General features: G+C 39.9%; 1 protein-coding gene across 1 annotated transcript in view; it reads left to right on the forward strand.

Moving 5' to 3' along the window:
* Positions 1–1,344: 1,344 nt before the first annotated feature.
* The window catches only part of Mdga2 (MAM domain containing glycosylphosphatidylinositol anchor 2), a 732,366-nt gene continuing 717,891 nt past the window's right edge, over positions 1,345–15,819 (forward strand). Inside the window, exon 1 of the mRNA XM_028782361.1 lies at positions 1,345–1,590. Within this exon, the coding sequence (XP_028638194.1) occupies positions 1,518–1,590 (73 nt within the window). The 5' untranslated portion in view covers positions 1,345–1,517. The remainder of the gene's footprint in view (positions 1,591–15,819) is intronic.

The raw sequence follows: 15,819 nt of genomic DNA on the forward strand, positions 1-15,819 counted from the left end.
CGGCTAGCAGCCTCGCGCTCTCAGCACGTAGCGCACAACGTGACCACACACAGCCTTCCTCCCCGGCAGCCGGGCCGCCTGCGCTCCTCGTCCGCCGCTCCTCCATCCTCCTCCTCTTCCTCCTCCTCCTCCCGCCTATCGCCTCCGCGGTGCACAACCCCAGCGTCAATCTAGGGATCCCAGGCAAGCGTAGGGCCCCGGACGCTTCTCTGCCCAGCTTGGGCATCTCTGCCGCAACTGCGGCCCGCAAGGCGGCCGCGCAGCCAGGGTGCCCTCAGCAGGCGGCCGCTTCTCTGCTCCGCTCCGGATGCCAGCACTCCGTTAGCCCGGGTGGGGAAAGCCCTTCTGCGGCTCCCGGGTCTAAACTCCCGCCAGTCTCTACCGCCCCCACCCCCTCCACCTGGCGGGGGCGGCGCGGAAGAGAAGAGGACGCGCGGTACGGGTGGGCACGCGTGGACGGTGTGCGGATCTGCTCTGCGCTGGGCATCCTCCCTCTCCTGCAAGTGGTGGTGCTCGGACTCTGCTTTCGGCTCCCGGGATTGGTGCTGCCGCCAGGAGCACCCTCTTTGCTGGCGGGGCGCTCAAGGCTGTTTGGAAGAGCCGTGGCGGTGGCGGCAGCGGCTGAGGCTGGTGCCTGGCGAGCTCCAGACGGGCGCTCCACTCCCGCTTGGACCCTTTCGTCCTCCTCTCTCCTCCTCCGCTCTCTCCTCCCCATCCTCCGTTTCCCACTCCTCCTCTTCCTCCTCCTCCTCCTCTTCCTCTCCCCGCTCGGCGATGCGAGTCTGTGTCGTGTAACAGGATTGGCGTTGCAATGGCAACTGATGGAATGGGGGAAGGCAAGACAGCAGGGCTGGGGGCTCCGGACTGCGGGCCGGCGAGCCGCTGCCGCCGCTTGACGCTCCCCTGGGGACCTTCGCGAGTTACTTTGTAAAGGCGAACCCGGGCTAGGGAGCCCCGCTTCGTGGCCGGGTCAGAGGCCACTTCCTGCTCCCTGGCTGTCCAGCGCGGTTCTCATCGCGCGGCGCCCCCGGGGCTCCTGCCCGCTCCTGCCGCTTGCCCGCGCCCGGAGCCTGGAGCCGCTTCCCCGAAGAACACTTGTCCTCGCAGCTCTGCTTCCCATCACCGCCCCCTGCTCCTCCCCGGCGTCTGCGATTTTCCCAGGCGCCCGGTGTGAGTGAGGCTTGCGTGTGAGTGTGTGTATCGGGGGTATTGTGTAGTGGGAGTGTGTTCGCGCGTGTGTGCTTGTACGTGTGTGTGCTTGTGTGTGTGTGTGCTTGTGTGTGCGTGTGTGTGTGTGTGTGTGTGTGTGCATGAGTGTGGGGTGTGTGGGGCTCCAGAGCTCCGCTCACGGCCGCCGCCAGGGAAGGACAGACGGACAGCTCTTCCTCCCATTGCTAGCAGTTCCCAGGCACCTCGACTCGGCCCGGGCACAAGTGGAGCGCGCCTTGCTGGCCGCTGGCCTCCAGAAGGTCCCACTGCGTCCCCCTTGGGCTGGATATGTTCATGTTCACGTGAAGATGGATTTAGTGTACGGTCTCGTGTGGCTGCTGACAGTCCTCCTGGAGGGAATCTCTGGCCAAGGAGTGTACGGTGAGTGGAATCGCGACGCTATCGTGACCTTGTGATTCCTAGGCAAGATAGGCTGCTGAGCTTAGATACACGACTCTCGCGGTTCCGGGGCCCCTCCTGGCGTGGCATTTGATTTACACTTCATCACGTTATTGGGAGCTGAAAGGAGGCTGTGAGCGCGCTGCGGATTGGGCTGTGAGCGGCTCCCCCAGCTCTTCCACTGGGGCTCTGAGTTGGGTCGGGCCAACAGCATCTCACTCAGAGGAACGAGTGGCTTTGCACTTGATTTATCCCCGCGGGGAAACATGGGCTCTTGCAGTCTTGGATTTAATAATGGTTTGGCGCGGTGTCACTGCCGCGGTTTCCCCTGAAGGGAAGCTTGGAATGTGACCCCAAGTCCCTTTCACCGTTTTACTCCTTAATTCTTGAGAGGGCCCTCTCCCTGCAGATGATCTCTGATCTCTTCCTTTCCACCTTTTAATCATTTTATATATATATAAAGTCTTTTTCCTCCTTTCTGCGAATGTCTATGGGACTTGATTTTCTGGCTCAGGAAGTGGGGTAACAGTTGAGTTGTATCCTGCACCAGCCGTTTCCATGAGCACTGACTTGGGGAGGGGAAATAGCAGGCAAGATTCTCAGTGCCAGACATAATTAAGGGACATGTTTGTGTGAATGGATGAGCAAATGCATGAATGAACTGAAGAAGTCCGTGCGTCTCTGCTTCAGGGCAGGACATCACTCTTTACAAACAGAACAAAATCTCAGCTTTTCACAGAAAGCCCATATCCAGGATGCTTGAGACCTAGGTAGGGGGAGCTTATTAATTGGAAGGCTTTGAAGTGCTCCCAAACAAATCCAGGTTCCTTTGCCTGTCAGCAGTTGGCACTCTTGTATTTAGTCACTGAAGTCTCTCTCTCTCTTTCTCTCTCTCTCTCTCTCTCTCTCTCTCTCTCTCTCTCTCTCTCTCTCTCTCTCTCCTCCTACTCCCTCTCTCCCTCTCTCTTATACATGTTCTCCTTGGCTGATTATAGTGACTTGTAATATCTTTATCTTCTGGGACAAGTTGATAATGCCCTAAAAGCAAAGGAACTTTTTGTGTCCTCAAGATATATTACAAGGATAACGTTAAAAGGGGTGGTTTAGAGGATAGAGCGGACCAAGACTCTCCCATAGCACACACCCTTATGTACTTGTAAAATGAGTAGAAAACTCCTGCTGCTGCATTGCCTTAGACTCAACGTGGGCTGGTTCAGTAACTGCCCCGGGGCAAAAAGCATTAGTATGTGAGAAATGTCAGCCATTGATTTCCCTTCAGTCTTAAGAACTGCCTGAAGAGTGGTTACTGGTACCAGTGGAATTGAACTCCTCAAACTGTCTAGAAACCATGTAGTGTACAGGCAGCCGGTGAATGAGTTCAGCAGATCCCTCTGAGCCTTTTCTTTCTGCTGTGTGTTTCATTCTGGGCAAACAACTACATACTGTGTGTGTGTGTGTGTGTGTGTGTGTGTGTGTATGGGAGAGCAAAAACCGGAGGTCCCCAACTGAGAACATTGATTCCTGCTGCTGCTGTCCAGTTTCCTGTCTTCACAGTTCTTTCCTAGGCTTATTTCTCCCACCTCTAAACATCTTCGTTTCCTTTTTCTTTTTTTTAACACTCTATTTTCTAAATCAAAGCAACTTGCTTGGCTGCAGCAGAACCCTCATAAAATATGGTGGCGAGTGTTGGTCTTGGTGAGCTTAAATATAGGAAGGAAATGCTCTGGAAAGCTTGACTGCTGACACCAGGAGGCGGGGCCTGAAGAGAACTAGGATTCACTCAGATCTCTGCTAGACTCTCCCCCTAGCCCTGAGCAGCAAAGAGAGATGGAAACTGGGATTCCACCTAGGGTCAAGGGCAGCTGGAAAGAAGAGCTGTTCCCCTGATTTCCTGTCATCTCCTGTCCAAGTTTGTCTTTGTTTCTAATTGGCCCAGATCTTTCCAGCTGAAAGGAGTTTTTGTTTTGTTTTGTTTTGTTTTTTAAAGTATGTGAGATGTAGAGACTGGAAAGGGGAGAGGAATGTTGGAATTGTAAAATTTAGAGAGGAAAGGGTCCATTTTTCTGACACACTCAGTCCTCTGAGTTACTTAGGCAAGTCCCCTGTTGGCCAGAAATAAGAGTCAGTATAGATAAGTAGGAATTGATAATTAAAATAATTCCTTGTTTATGTCACTTATCAGTACAGGAGAATCCTTTTCCATTACTGAGTTGGTCACTGTGATGAAGACAGTGGCCATTGTTTTATTTTGCTATAGATGTCTCTGTTAGTCACTTATCTAGGAATACACTTAGCTTTGTGTAAAAAGAATTATTAATCAGCACTCTTAGTCCGTGATAAATGTTACAGCTATTAGGTAGGTGAAGTGAAACAGTTAAATATTAACTTCCAGATCTGTTTTATAGATCATAGGAGGTGGTCTTTCTAAACGTTATCTTGTTAGAAGTGCAGAGTCAGGAGTAGGCCTCTCTCAATATCCTGCATCAGGACCTCAGAGGGTCAGCTCCAGAAGTCCTTCCCCATCACTTCCCAGTGATTTTCACAAAGTCTACTAAAGCCAGAGAACACTAGCACAGACTTCCACATCATTGTTTGACTTTGTAGATCAAGGCCTTTCTTTACCTAAAGTAATCTCATCTTTGTGTTTAATAAGTATTCATGATAAAGGAATCAGTTTATATTTGCTTTAGTTGGAAAACAATTGATTTTAAAGGGATAAAAGATTCTGTGCAAAGCTATGAAGTGTTTTGAACAATATATATAAAGATCTTTGAAAAAAGTTTGATTTTAGAATCATGACCGCTTTAAATACTAACTTAAAAACTGTAGGAATTTTAATGTCTGCAACCCTCTAAAATTGCATTTACAAGATGTAAAAATCATTCCCAAAACACATTGGAGGTTTTATTATTATTTATTGGCATTATTTTTAATAACTATAAGTAAGAGAAAATAAGCACTTTCTGCTAAAGTGGGGAATGACTTTTCTCTCCAATTTTCTGGCTGAGAAACACTGAGGACAAAATTCAGATTTTAAGTTGTAATAAATGATATATTTGTTTTAATGTATGGGTTATTTCATATTGATGAATATAATCTCATTATGTTCAATTATCTTGAATTAAAATTTAGTTACATGTAAAAGTTTTTTTTTCTAAAAAGGTAGGAGCTTACTGTAGCAATCTTGGATATTGCTTTGTAAATTAGTATAGTATCTGACGTTTGTATGTTGTGTGGCATTTGATTAAAAGAAACTTGCCTGTAAGAACCTGTCTGCCCTCTACTGATAATTTTGGTGGAACTGTATTTTTGAATGGGAATTGTCCTCTGTATTTAGTCCATATTTTGAATCTTATGTAACATTAAGCTAATATAAATTAATTATATACACTTCTGAAAAGAAAGCAGGTAGTGTATAATAGAGTGACATAAACAAGTTAAGGGTTTAGGATAAATATTTTAATAATAAGATAATACCCTTTTTATATCTTTTAATGATTAATGTTTTTACATTAACATACTGGTAATCTTGAATTTACAAAATTGCTTACATAAAAAAAATTACCCCAAATATTGTCAGGAGTTCAGTTTTGTTTAAGTTTTCCTTTTGCTCGCATATAATCCAACCTAAAACGCCATTAAATAAACAGTGATCTGATACTTTTGTTTCCAGGAGTAGAACTAATGTGCAGCCATTAGCCATTATACTTGGGGAATTAGATACAGCTTGAAGGGTCAGTCTGTGAACTCCAAACGTGTTAGGTGATTCTTGAGGTACCTTAAATTGGGTGTTCTGAAGCACTTTTCACGTTTTGTGGATGTGATTTTTAATAATCCAATATAAAGAATTGTATTTACTTGCTTAAAAAAAAGGAAAAAAAGTGACTCACTAGCCCACATTTTATTTTTACTCAGAAACATTTCCTTAGCTTCCACGAGGCTTAGTGCAGCCTTATTACTGCATTAGCACAGACAAATCCCACACTACGAATGAAAACCCATGCTAGGTCTAGATAGTCTGAATGGAAATAAGTCAGTTACTCAGTACCCTGAAATAGTTAAAGCCCTGTCTATGCAAAACTCACTAGATGAAGACCAGTCAGTAGAATATGTTCATCAAACACACGTACTTGACACGTTAGCTATCCTATATTAACTCATTTCAAGTAATATCAGCACATCTCACACAATTTAAACATGACACTGTAGGCAGTAGCTGAACAGAAATGACTTGGTAGAATTGAGAGCAGGGAGATAAGTGAGACCCGAAAGTTCTGGAAGAAATTTCCAGCTGTCAGTGGGTTGAGGCTGATAAACACATTGATCGGAAAAGACAAAGCTGCAGCGGAAGGTCAGCCATTCACTATGCCCAGTCCCATGATGTTGCCTGCTCATAGCCAAGTTATCTTAAGGTATGTTGATGAGGTTCTGCCCAGTGTGTATACTGCCTTTGATTGAAACATTTTAGGATGCCAGCTAATGGAAGAGGAGATTTCACCTGATGTTGTTAGAGAGCTTAACCTGAAACCACACTCCATACGATTGACTTTGATCTCTCTTCTTAATTTTCACCCACTCCCCATAGGCTCTCAGACAAAATTCAACAACACTTCCCAAGGATCTGGGTTGCTGTGCTTATCTGGGACATTTTTGGGGAATGCTTCGGATTATTTGGTGATTATGTTAATGCTATTCCACGTGGCAAAATGGCTGATTGTTTTATACAGCGTCATATGCTCATTAGGCCCTGTATGTCTCTCCTGGATAAATCTCTTAGTTGACTGAGAAGTATTTTAGATGGACCAGGTTATACACCAAGACCAAATGTTACCCTATAGTGAGTAAGTTGATAATGGCTGGCGGCAGGGTTCAGATCAAAGACAGTCAGAGACCAAGACATGGAGGTTAGGTAATTCTGGTGAATCCATGAAATACTATGAAATACTCTGAAAACATTTTTAATTGTTGTAATTTTTCTGCTTAATTTCACTGGTTTACGGCAATGATCTTTTATGTTTATTTTGTGTAATGTGAAATTTTTGTTTTGTTCTGTGACCCATCTAAAAACTTTCGTGAGAAGCCAAGGCAACTAAGTTTTTTTGATAAGAAATGGATTGGTATTCTTTGCAAAATGTATTATTTAATATCATTTGGGCTGGCTTTATGGGGATGTAATTATGTCTAATCCTTGTGGCTTCAGTTTGAGTCTCATTTAGAAAGTGATGGGAAGTCTTGGGTTGCTCTACACAGAGTAAGGTGATTCATCACGCACTACCACTGGCCTGGTCCTCGTGCCTCTGAAGGAATACCACAAGAATGGTGCTCAAGTGTTGTGATCTGCAAAGGAAATGTAAACAAGAACACGTTTTAGCTTATTCCTACACCTGACTTCTGAACTGCACTCTTCGGCATCTTAAGGTGTACTATATATGTGGAGTAAAGTTGCAGATGCTTTCCATATTGTGTCCATTGGTTGATATTTTGGAAGATTATTCAAAGTATTGTGTTGAATGAATTTCAAGAATAAATATATGAACATATTCATTCACTAGCTTTGCTATTTACTGAATGCTCTCACAAAATGAAATTTACTTCAGTGACTGTCAGTGTAAATATATCACTTAGATTGACTGCACTATTACATTTGCAGAAATTGGTACCACATTTTTCTTTCTAAATCGTATTTTAAAACTTTTAATATGTAAATTCATAAAGTTTTGAGAAGAGACTGTAATATATCATTAAATATAATCTAAGAAATATTATGCCAGGCTGTTGGAAATACTATGCTGTTGGTGAAATATTATTTTTTTCCCATTGAGTAGATATTTTTCTATACAAATTACCCAAACTGTGCCTGCGTCATTATCAGGACGTATACTTAGTTCTTTGAGCTTTTATTCCAGTTTAATTCCATGTTCTCTTCTAACATGGCACAAATTCTGTGTAAACTCTCCCAATATTGGTTTATTTCTTCTTTTCCAACACATGGTGCCATTTATTATCTTAGTTTTAAAACATTCCATATTTTTCTCATTGATACCAATTACTGAATAAAGAAGGTTATTTATATTTTATAATATATGTCATATATTCTCCAGAAGTCCATAATAACAGAAAAATTTCAACTGTTAAAATTATACCATTCGCTGTTGGTGTATCATTTAAAAACCTATTAGGTAGAATAGAATGTATTAGAATTTTTCATACAATGTATTCTTTCTGTCTCTACGTGTTCCACTTCTATAATTTTTCTCAAAGAATTAGATATTTCTTGTTACTAATGATCAAATCTATGATAAAGAATGGTACTTACCAAATGGGGTCACAGTAGTTGCATGTTACCACATCATCAAAGAGAATGTTTATTAATTTTCCTATTGTAAACAGAACTAGAGATTTGCAAATATTTGAGTGTTCAGCTTGTGTGAAAGAAAGATGGCTGATTCTCGGTTAGATACCTCAGATACCTAACAAACAGCTTATAGGTAGCTGATATCTGAAATAAATGAATAAGAAGTAAAGGCTGGCAGACAAATATATTTAGTCTTAAGTAATGTCAAAGTAGAAAAATAATAATTTATTTTCTGAAGTAGTTAGAACTTTTCTCAAGTGTATCAAAGCAGGTGAAAAAGAAAAAAAAATGCTTGTTGTTTGGCTGAAGGACATCTTCAGAGAATCCATTAATTAATTAAGATTGCTTGCCTGAGAAGGGTGGGCAGGTAAGAGGCTCCTAAAGAGAACTTGTGGTTTCTCTGGAATAGAGTATTTTTCTAATATTTAATTGTGTGTTTAGAGGATAAAGAAAACAGGCCTATCTTAAGCACCAGGGACTTCCCTCTCTTCCTTCCGACTGTATTTGTAAATTGTGTCCATGCTATACTTTGGTTTGATGCCCTACTCAGGAGGATGGAGCTACTATGTGTGTTATAAGAAGTCCAGAGATTGTTTCAAGGAGGCATGCTGCATACTTAAATTTGTGGCCTGGAAATTCTGTAGAGATTTAGTCTAAGTATGGGGTAAATGCAGTCAATAAACCAACACAAATGGTATGTATATTTGATATAGTTATGTGATAAAAACCACAATCAATGAAAATATATGTATGAGAAATGCACCTTTTTTTGGTAGGGAAGGAATTATAGATAAATGCTGGTGTAGTTAGGGGAAGCAGTAGGTCCATTAAGAGTTGCACTTTGAAAACAGGTTTATGGTATATATAAAGAGGCAAGAGCACTGCTCCCCGACTTTTAGCTGGGGGAATGAGACACAGAAGTACATTTTAGGGGAAGTACACCTAAAATGGATGAGCAGCAAAACTCAAGTAAGTTATACCGAGTTTGTCTCAATTAGAAGAGGTATCTGTCCTTTGAGACAATGTCATCATCCTGAAAAAATCCTGAGCATGATCTGTGAAATAAATGTAATTGTAAGACATTCTGAAAGTTGCTCAGATACACTGTATGTACCAGGATTCAGAACTGGTATATGTATAAGCAACTGAGCTGTTCTCCATGCAGTAGGAGAGTTCTCTCTCATTTCCTGGGAGATGCTGAACTTTCGCCAAATCTTGGCACATTTGGGAAACTTAAAACCTACACCCAATTCCTTTTGGAAGTAGAGTAAAAAACATCTTTTCAAAGGCTTTTTAAAACATTGAAGAGAAGTTCTGTTCAAAAGCAGAGGATCATGGGCCCAGAGGGTCTAGAACATCCTGTTCTGTTCACATGAAGCCACTGAGGGGAATGCTTTGGTGAGGTGAGACGTGCGTCCACTAGAGTGCATCATTCCTATTCAGGGGAGTCTGCTACCTTAGAAAATACTCAGGTTGTGGGGCTTTCCTGCCCACTTTACGGTATCAGCTCAGTTTTCATGGAAAACTCAAGAGAGGGCTCAGTGTGTAGAGAAAAATGGAATTACAGCCAAGGATAGAAAGGAGCAAATGTGGAGAGTTTTCCTCTTCTGACATCTACTTGCCAATTCTCTGGAAGTTGACCCACATCTGCCAAGTGTTTTTAAAGAAACAATAAGAGACTGGGAGTAGCAAAGACCAAGTAACAGTTGCCCCTTTCCCCCATGGAAAATGATTTAATGTGTCAGTCCATCTGAAAATGACTATCTTTTAATGATTATGTGAAAATTTATTTTTGCATCAGTATATATATGTTGAAATGGATCCCCAAACTCTGGTTTTGCCTCAAGTAAAAAGAAAAATTTTCTTATCTTTTATTCTGAGATTAATTGAAGTAGTGCAGTGTAAACATGATTAACTTGAATGAGATAAAATATTATGAATGTGATATAAAAATACTTATGATTCTTAATTTAAAGATTAAAATTGGTAGTGAGTGAAAATAATTTCAAGAAGTACCAGATTCATCAGAAGACATCTGATTTAAAAATGACAAATACTGATTTTACCCTCAGATGTTCAGCCAATATTTTATAAAAGTCTATAAACTATATTTGGCTAAAATGGTAAGGTATTATTTAACTTCAAGCTATTATAATAGCCATATACATCTAGGAAGTACTTTTATTCACCATGCATTAAAATAAACACACACACACACACACACATACACACATACACACACACACACACACACATACACACATACACACACACACACACACACACACACACACACGTATGGACACAACATTAGTTAAAAATAGAGAGACCATGAAATTAAAAGAGAGCAAAGAGCTGTGTATGTGAGGTTTCTGAGAGAGCACATGGAAGGGGAAATGATGTAATTATACTAAAACCTCAAAAAAATAATTAAAAATTATCTTTTGAAAATATCATTTTTATTTTTTTTGCAAATGAAGAACTGTTCATGTTTAGAACTCTTATACGTATTCATAAAATTAATGAGATGCATAGATCTCAGATTACCCATCTGAGTACTAGAACGTAACTCATTTGTCAATCAGGACAATTTTATTTAGGGCTTACTGCAAACACAGAGTGATAGCATGGCATGTCAGGAATGTTTGTATTGTATGAAGTGAACAATGTTGGTTTGATTTAGCAGCTGAACACACCCACACAGTAATGAGTGATACCCGAAGAGACACATTTTTCAGGTAGTTTTGGAGTTCACTGACCTCATCTCTCAGATCTCAGAATTTGTGAACTTATTATTAAGAAGCAGCGTAGTTAACATCTCGGTTATTTTGTGTTTGTGCCTTTCAGTTCACACTTACTCACACAGCCACTGCATTTTTTCCTTATCCTCTGAGCTTTCCATTTTTATTTTTTAAAAGATGTGTATTTTGTATGTATGTATGTATGTATGTATGTATGTATGTATGTATGTATGTATTGTTTATGCGTGTAGACAAGCACACATGGAGGTCAGAGGACAACTAAGAAAAGTCATTTGTCTCCTTCCACCATGTGGGTTCCAGGGGTCAAACTCAAGTTATTACAGTTGGTGGCAGGGGCGCTCGCCCACTCAGCTGTTGTGCTCCCAGTTTCCTGTTGGCTTATGTTTTATCTTGTTCTAGTATAACCTTGCCTTTCTCTATGACAGAAATGACACATTCATTTTTAAATTGTTTTCCTCTGTGTTAGCTCACAGCTAATTAGAGCTCAATCCTTAGTTGATATAGCTTTTTTTTTTCCCTTTGTGAATATTTTCCTAAATATGGTTGGAATGGTGGAGGTCCCATTCGCCATTGTGACCGCTCTATAAAGTATGGCAATGAAGACTGGGGTAGTTCATATTGGCCAGCAGCCTGAGACAGTTCAGCCTGTTATTCAGGCTGGGTATTCTCTGATGGTTTCCTGTACCTCCTTATCACATTCCTCCAGCCACCGCAGCTGGCACCCAAAGACACTGTCTCCCTGTTCTCTGTGATGTTGGTCTTGAACTCTATTATCAGTGCATTATTTTGGATAGTGTTTCCAAAAGGATTTTCTGCCATCATTGGACTTGCTAATGCCTCAATGCACTCAGATTATTTATTGGAAGAAAAGTCTTTGAAACCTTTATGTTTTGCTTTGCCAGGTTCAGAGAACTAAAGAAGATACACACAAACACACATATAAACTGCAAAAATGTTTCTGTGTTTACCATGCATGCATGATTTCCATAATAAACATAATACATAAACTATATCTATCCACAATAGAATTCATAGACATTTGTCTTATATATTTTTTCCTTCTCTTTTGGATTGTCACAGTAGAACTAGTTCTTGTTTGGGCAGTACATCTTATTTTATCTTTAGAAGTCAATGTGTCACTTGCATTTTCAGAAGACACTCTTGTCTATTACTCAGGGCCTTATCATTCTTTTCTATCTTTTGTGAGTTTGAAGTTCATCAAACATTTCTGCAATCAAAGGTACACACAATAAAATATATCTACAAACAGAATGCTTGCAACTTTAGTTCTTTTCCATGTGTTATTGAAGGTAATTTAATATAGGATATGCAGTTCTTTAAAAATAAAATCATTGCTACGTAAGAAATGCCGTTACTCACAGTTAGAATTAGTAAATTCTAATACTCTGAATTAGAAGTTTTATAAATAGTATGTACTATACCTTGATTTTTGAATAAGATATATTTTGAATTTGAAATTCAAACTGTTTCAATTTCCATCGTCTAGTTTCTGGTGACTAAATTTAGAATGAAATATGACATCTATATAAAAGTATGTATTTGTATAAATTCTATGATTTATGAAAGTTATCCCCAGGAACATTAATGGTTTTGCTTCTTGTGATTAAAACGTACAAATCTCAAATAATATATGAAATATCAATTGAGTGCTAATTTTAAGCTTTAACCAAAGACACACACACACACACACACACACACACACACACACAATCACCACTGCTTAGCATAAATTTTTATTCTTGGAAATGAAAGATGTGATTATCTTTAAAAAGTTTATTTGAGTATTGGCATACATATACTGAAGAGTCTTTCTGGTACAGTTTATTTTTGGGAAGATAGGGTATTTTAAACCTATTCATACTTAGTAAGAACAGTATAGTAGCCTATAAAAATGAAGATATTCCTCCATTATGCATTTTGCAGGAGTTATCCTCCTCTATGTAAAGCCGTAGCATGTGGTTAAAAAACTGTCAGGTGTAGGAATTCATTTTCCCCAGGCTGATCAACCATCATTGGCCTTGGAAAGATTGATAGTTAAGTGTCATAGTTGGCCTGATTTTTGCCTTTGAGTTCCCTCTGGATACGACTGGAGCAGTTTTTTTTTCCACACAGAGTTAATCGAGGAGACTATATCAGTGGTTTTCTTTTCTTGAAAACCTTGTTGCGCTGAGGGAGAACGTTGATTGCATGCTCTGCTCTCTCCTTAGCTAAGTGAGTTTCTCAACCCTCAAAGCTTACAAATTAGTGTGGCTTAGTGATTTGTTTAGGTGTTTAACTAGAGCACTGCCACTATAAATGTCATTTTCCTCTGCTTATGAATGCTGTTATTGTGTCACGTAGTATAAACCTGTGCCATTTTCACTATTGTGTGATTGATACAGAAACTGCTTCGATGGGAAACGATTCCTAGTGAGAACAGGAAAGGTATTATGTTCAGCAAGCCTGCCATGCATTTCTAAGCAGCTGATATTTTCTTTAACTCATCAGCACCCGTAAGTTTTCAAAGGTGACTGAGTCACTCAGTACTTTCACTCTTACAGTCTTTCTATAAGAGAAGTGCCCCCACCCCCTGATATTAATTGTACAGCTATGGTTTACACTTGAAGGTTAATCTGTTCGCTGGTGTAATGTGTTTTCTAGTCTAGTAAGTTCATATTGTACTTCAAAGCAAGATCTCTTTACTAAAAAAAGTGGACAAGTGTCTCCTTTAAGAATCCTTCTCCAAACACTGACTGTTCAGCACTTTATCTAAGTGGGATATGATATTTCATGCACACTGAGCACTGTGATCATATTGCCAAGGGGGGTAAACCACCACTATTTTGTAAACACATTTTATTTCAAATTAAAATACAATGCTATGTGAATGAATAAAGTTAAAAATGAGCTAAATGCAAGTTCAGAAGGTTTCTCACATTTGAGAGTTCTTATAGGGAAATATTTTTAGCCTCTATGTCTTGGTCTCCTTTAAGTTTATGGCACTTCACCAGGTCTTAGATGCATGCTCTATTGTGGATGAAGTTGAACAATGACTTTATCTCTGAGGTATAACGTTGCATACATAATATTAAAGTGTATCTAAGTTATTATTTTTCTTATATCTGACTATCACATGCTATTAATAATTAACAAATAAGTGAATTGAATGTCTATAAAAGCTATAATAGACTTTTTAAGCAAAGTAAAAGACGAACTAGCTTATATATCTGAAAAATAGAATTCTTGTGTCTAAAATCTAAAGCCTAGCTTCCTTAAAAAAATATCCAAAATCAGATCAGTGATTTAATATTGAATTCTTTTCATTCCCTTTGCATAGGTCACCTTCCCAGCAAATATTAGAACATTATAGAGTTTTCACAAGTGTAGAGCAAGGCAAAGTGCAGTGTTAATGTGTCATAGGTTTGCTTCCTCAGAGGATATTAATATACAGGTGTTTATCAGAATATTATCCAAGAATGAATCTTTTAAAGGAAAGAGAGTTTGGAATGACAAAACAGAGAAGACTCATTCAGCGTCAGGTGTAAGAGAGTGTTACATGGAGTGGTTAGGATTCTGTGACATCAAAGGCTTCCAGATATGTCCCAAATAAAGGAAGGATCCATGTACTATTTCATATCTATCACAGTTATAGACTGCTTTCAGAAAACATATCAGTATATTAGAAATTTCAGGGAGAATGCCAGCGATGTGTGGTCATTAGATAAGGTTCTTCTCTTCGTACAAAAGGGTGTACTACAATCCATGCTTTACATCTGCGCTGCTCACACAGAGCTGCTTGCTGGAACCATATCATCTTCAAGCTGGTTCGTAGTGTAGGGCCTATTGTCCTAGGGAATCTAATAGAAAAGAAGTCATCAAGACATACCCCAGCCCCTTTCATGTCTCAGAACAATGATGGGTACACCCAATGACTTCTTATGGATGCTTCTTACTATCAGTTGGAAACTTTGATAGCATACATGGAAATATTCATGGGATAATTATGAAAGACTTAGAGTTTCTGGGTACCATGTCTTTTGTAAAGTCACAGCCTCTGTGGATTCATTTGTGATTGTGTGTGTGTGTGTGTGTGTGTGTGTGTGTGTGTGAAGTGACTAAGGAGACATGGATAGATACTTAAGTGAAGCTCCTTCAAACCAGCATCTCTTAAAACCCATCAGCTTTACTTAGGCTTGCTTAAAGGAAATTCCTTCATTTCCCTCTTTGTTAGAAGGAGATCAGAGCAAACAAGCGCCAACTGTCAGAGTTTGAGATTGTCACTATGTACTCTGGGAAGGTCTTCTCGTTCTAGAAAACAAATCTTTATAGTCCCATAGAGCTTAGAATTCCATGGACAGGTGCCACAGATATAAATTGGCTTACTGGGAGCAGACAGGAACCACATATACATCTTAGTTTTTAGACATACATATTCTACTTCATGTTTATTCCACATATGGAGCCAACCTATATGAACGCAGCTGTGCCTTGGTTTTACTAAACTCCCTAGGAAACCAGGAAGCAAACTGAGGTTGTGTAGTCATTACATCATGATAAATAGAGGTACATTGGCCACCTTGACGTGTGGCTCACATGTCCAATCTCTTTGTACTCCTTGTTCTCAGTCTCTTATATACCATTTCCATGTAATAATAAGAGATTTCAGTAGAACCTGCTTGATCTTACAGACTGGCTGACCAAACACTGCTTATAATAACTACTTTTGGCACTACAGCCTCCTAATAGCTTGTTTCCAGGCACTTTGCCTAAACACAGGCTCAGTTGAACACCATCAATTGCTTTTTAAATGATCTGCAGTTCTTGAAAATGGCTTGGGCTTACTTAAAACCATTAGATGTTTTTAGTTTGGGATTTGTTTTTTTGTGAACCCTTGTTTGCCATGAACGCTATGAGATCCGTTTTTGTTCGTATCATTTACCAAAGGTATTTTTGAATGTCACAGAGTTTGTAGTCATATGATAAGAGTCATATGATGATGTGGTCATATGATGAGAGATGGTCATATGATGATAGATTCCTTAAGGGAATCTATATCTATATCTATATCTATATCTATATCTATATCTATATCTA

This window comes from Grammomys surdaster, unplaced genomic scaffold (assembly GCF_004785775.1).
Source record: "Grammomys surdaster isolate TR1022 unplaced genomic scaffold, NIH_TR_1.0 98, whole genome shotgun sequence".
NCBI classification, from domain to species: domain Eukaryota; kingdom Metazoa; phylum Chordata; class Mammalia; order Rodentia; family Muridae; genus Grammomys; species Grammomys surdaster.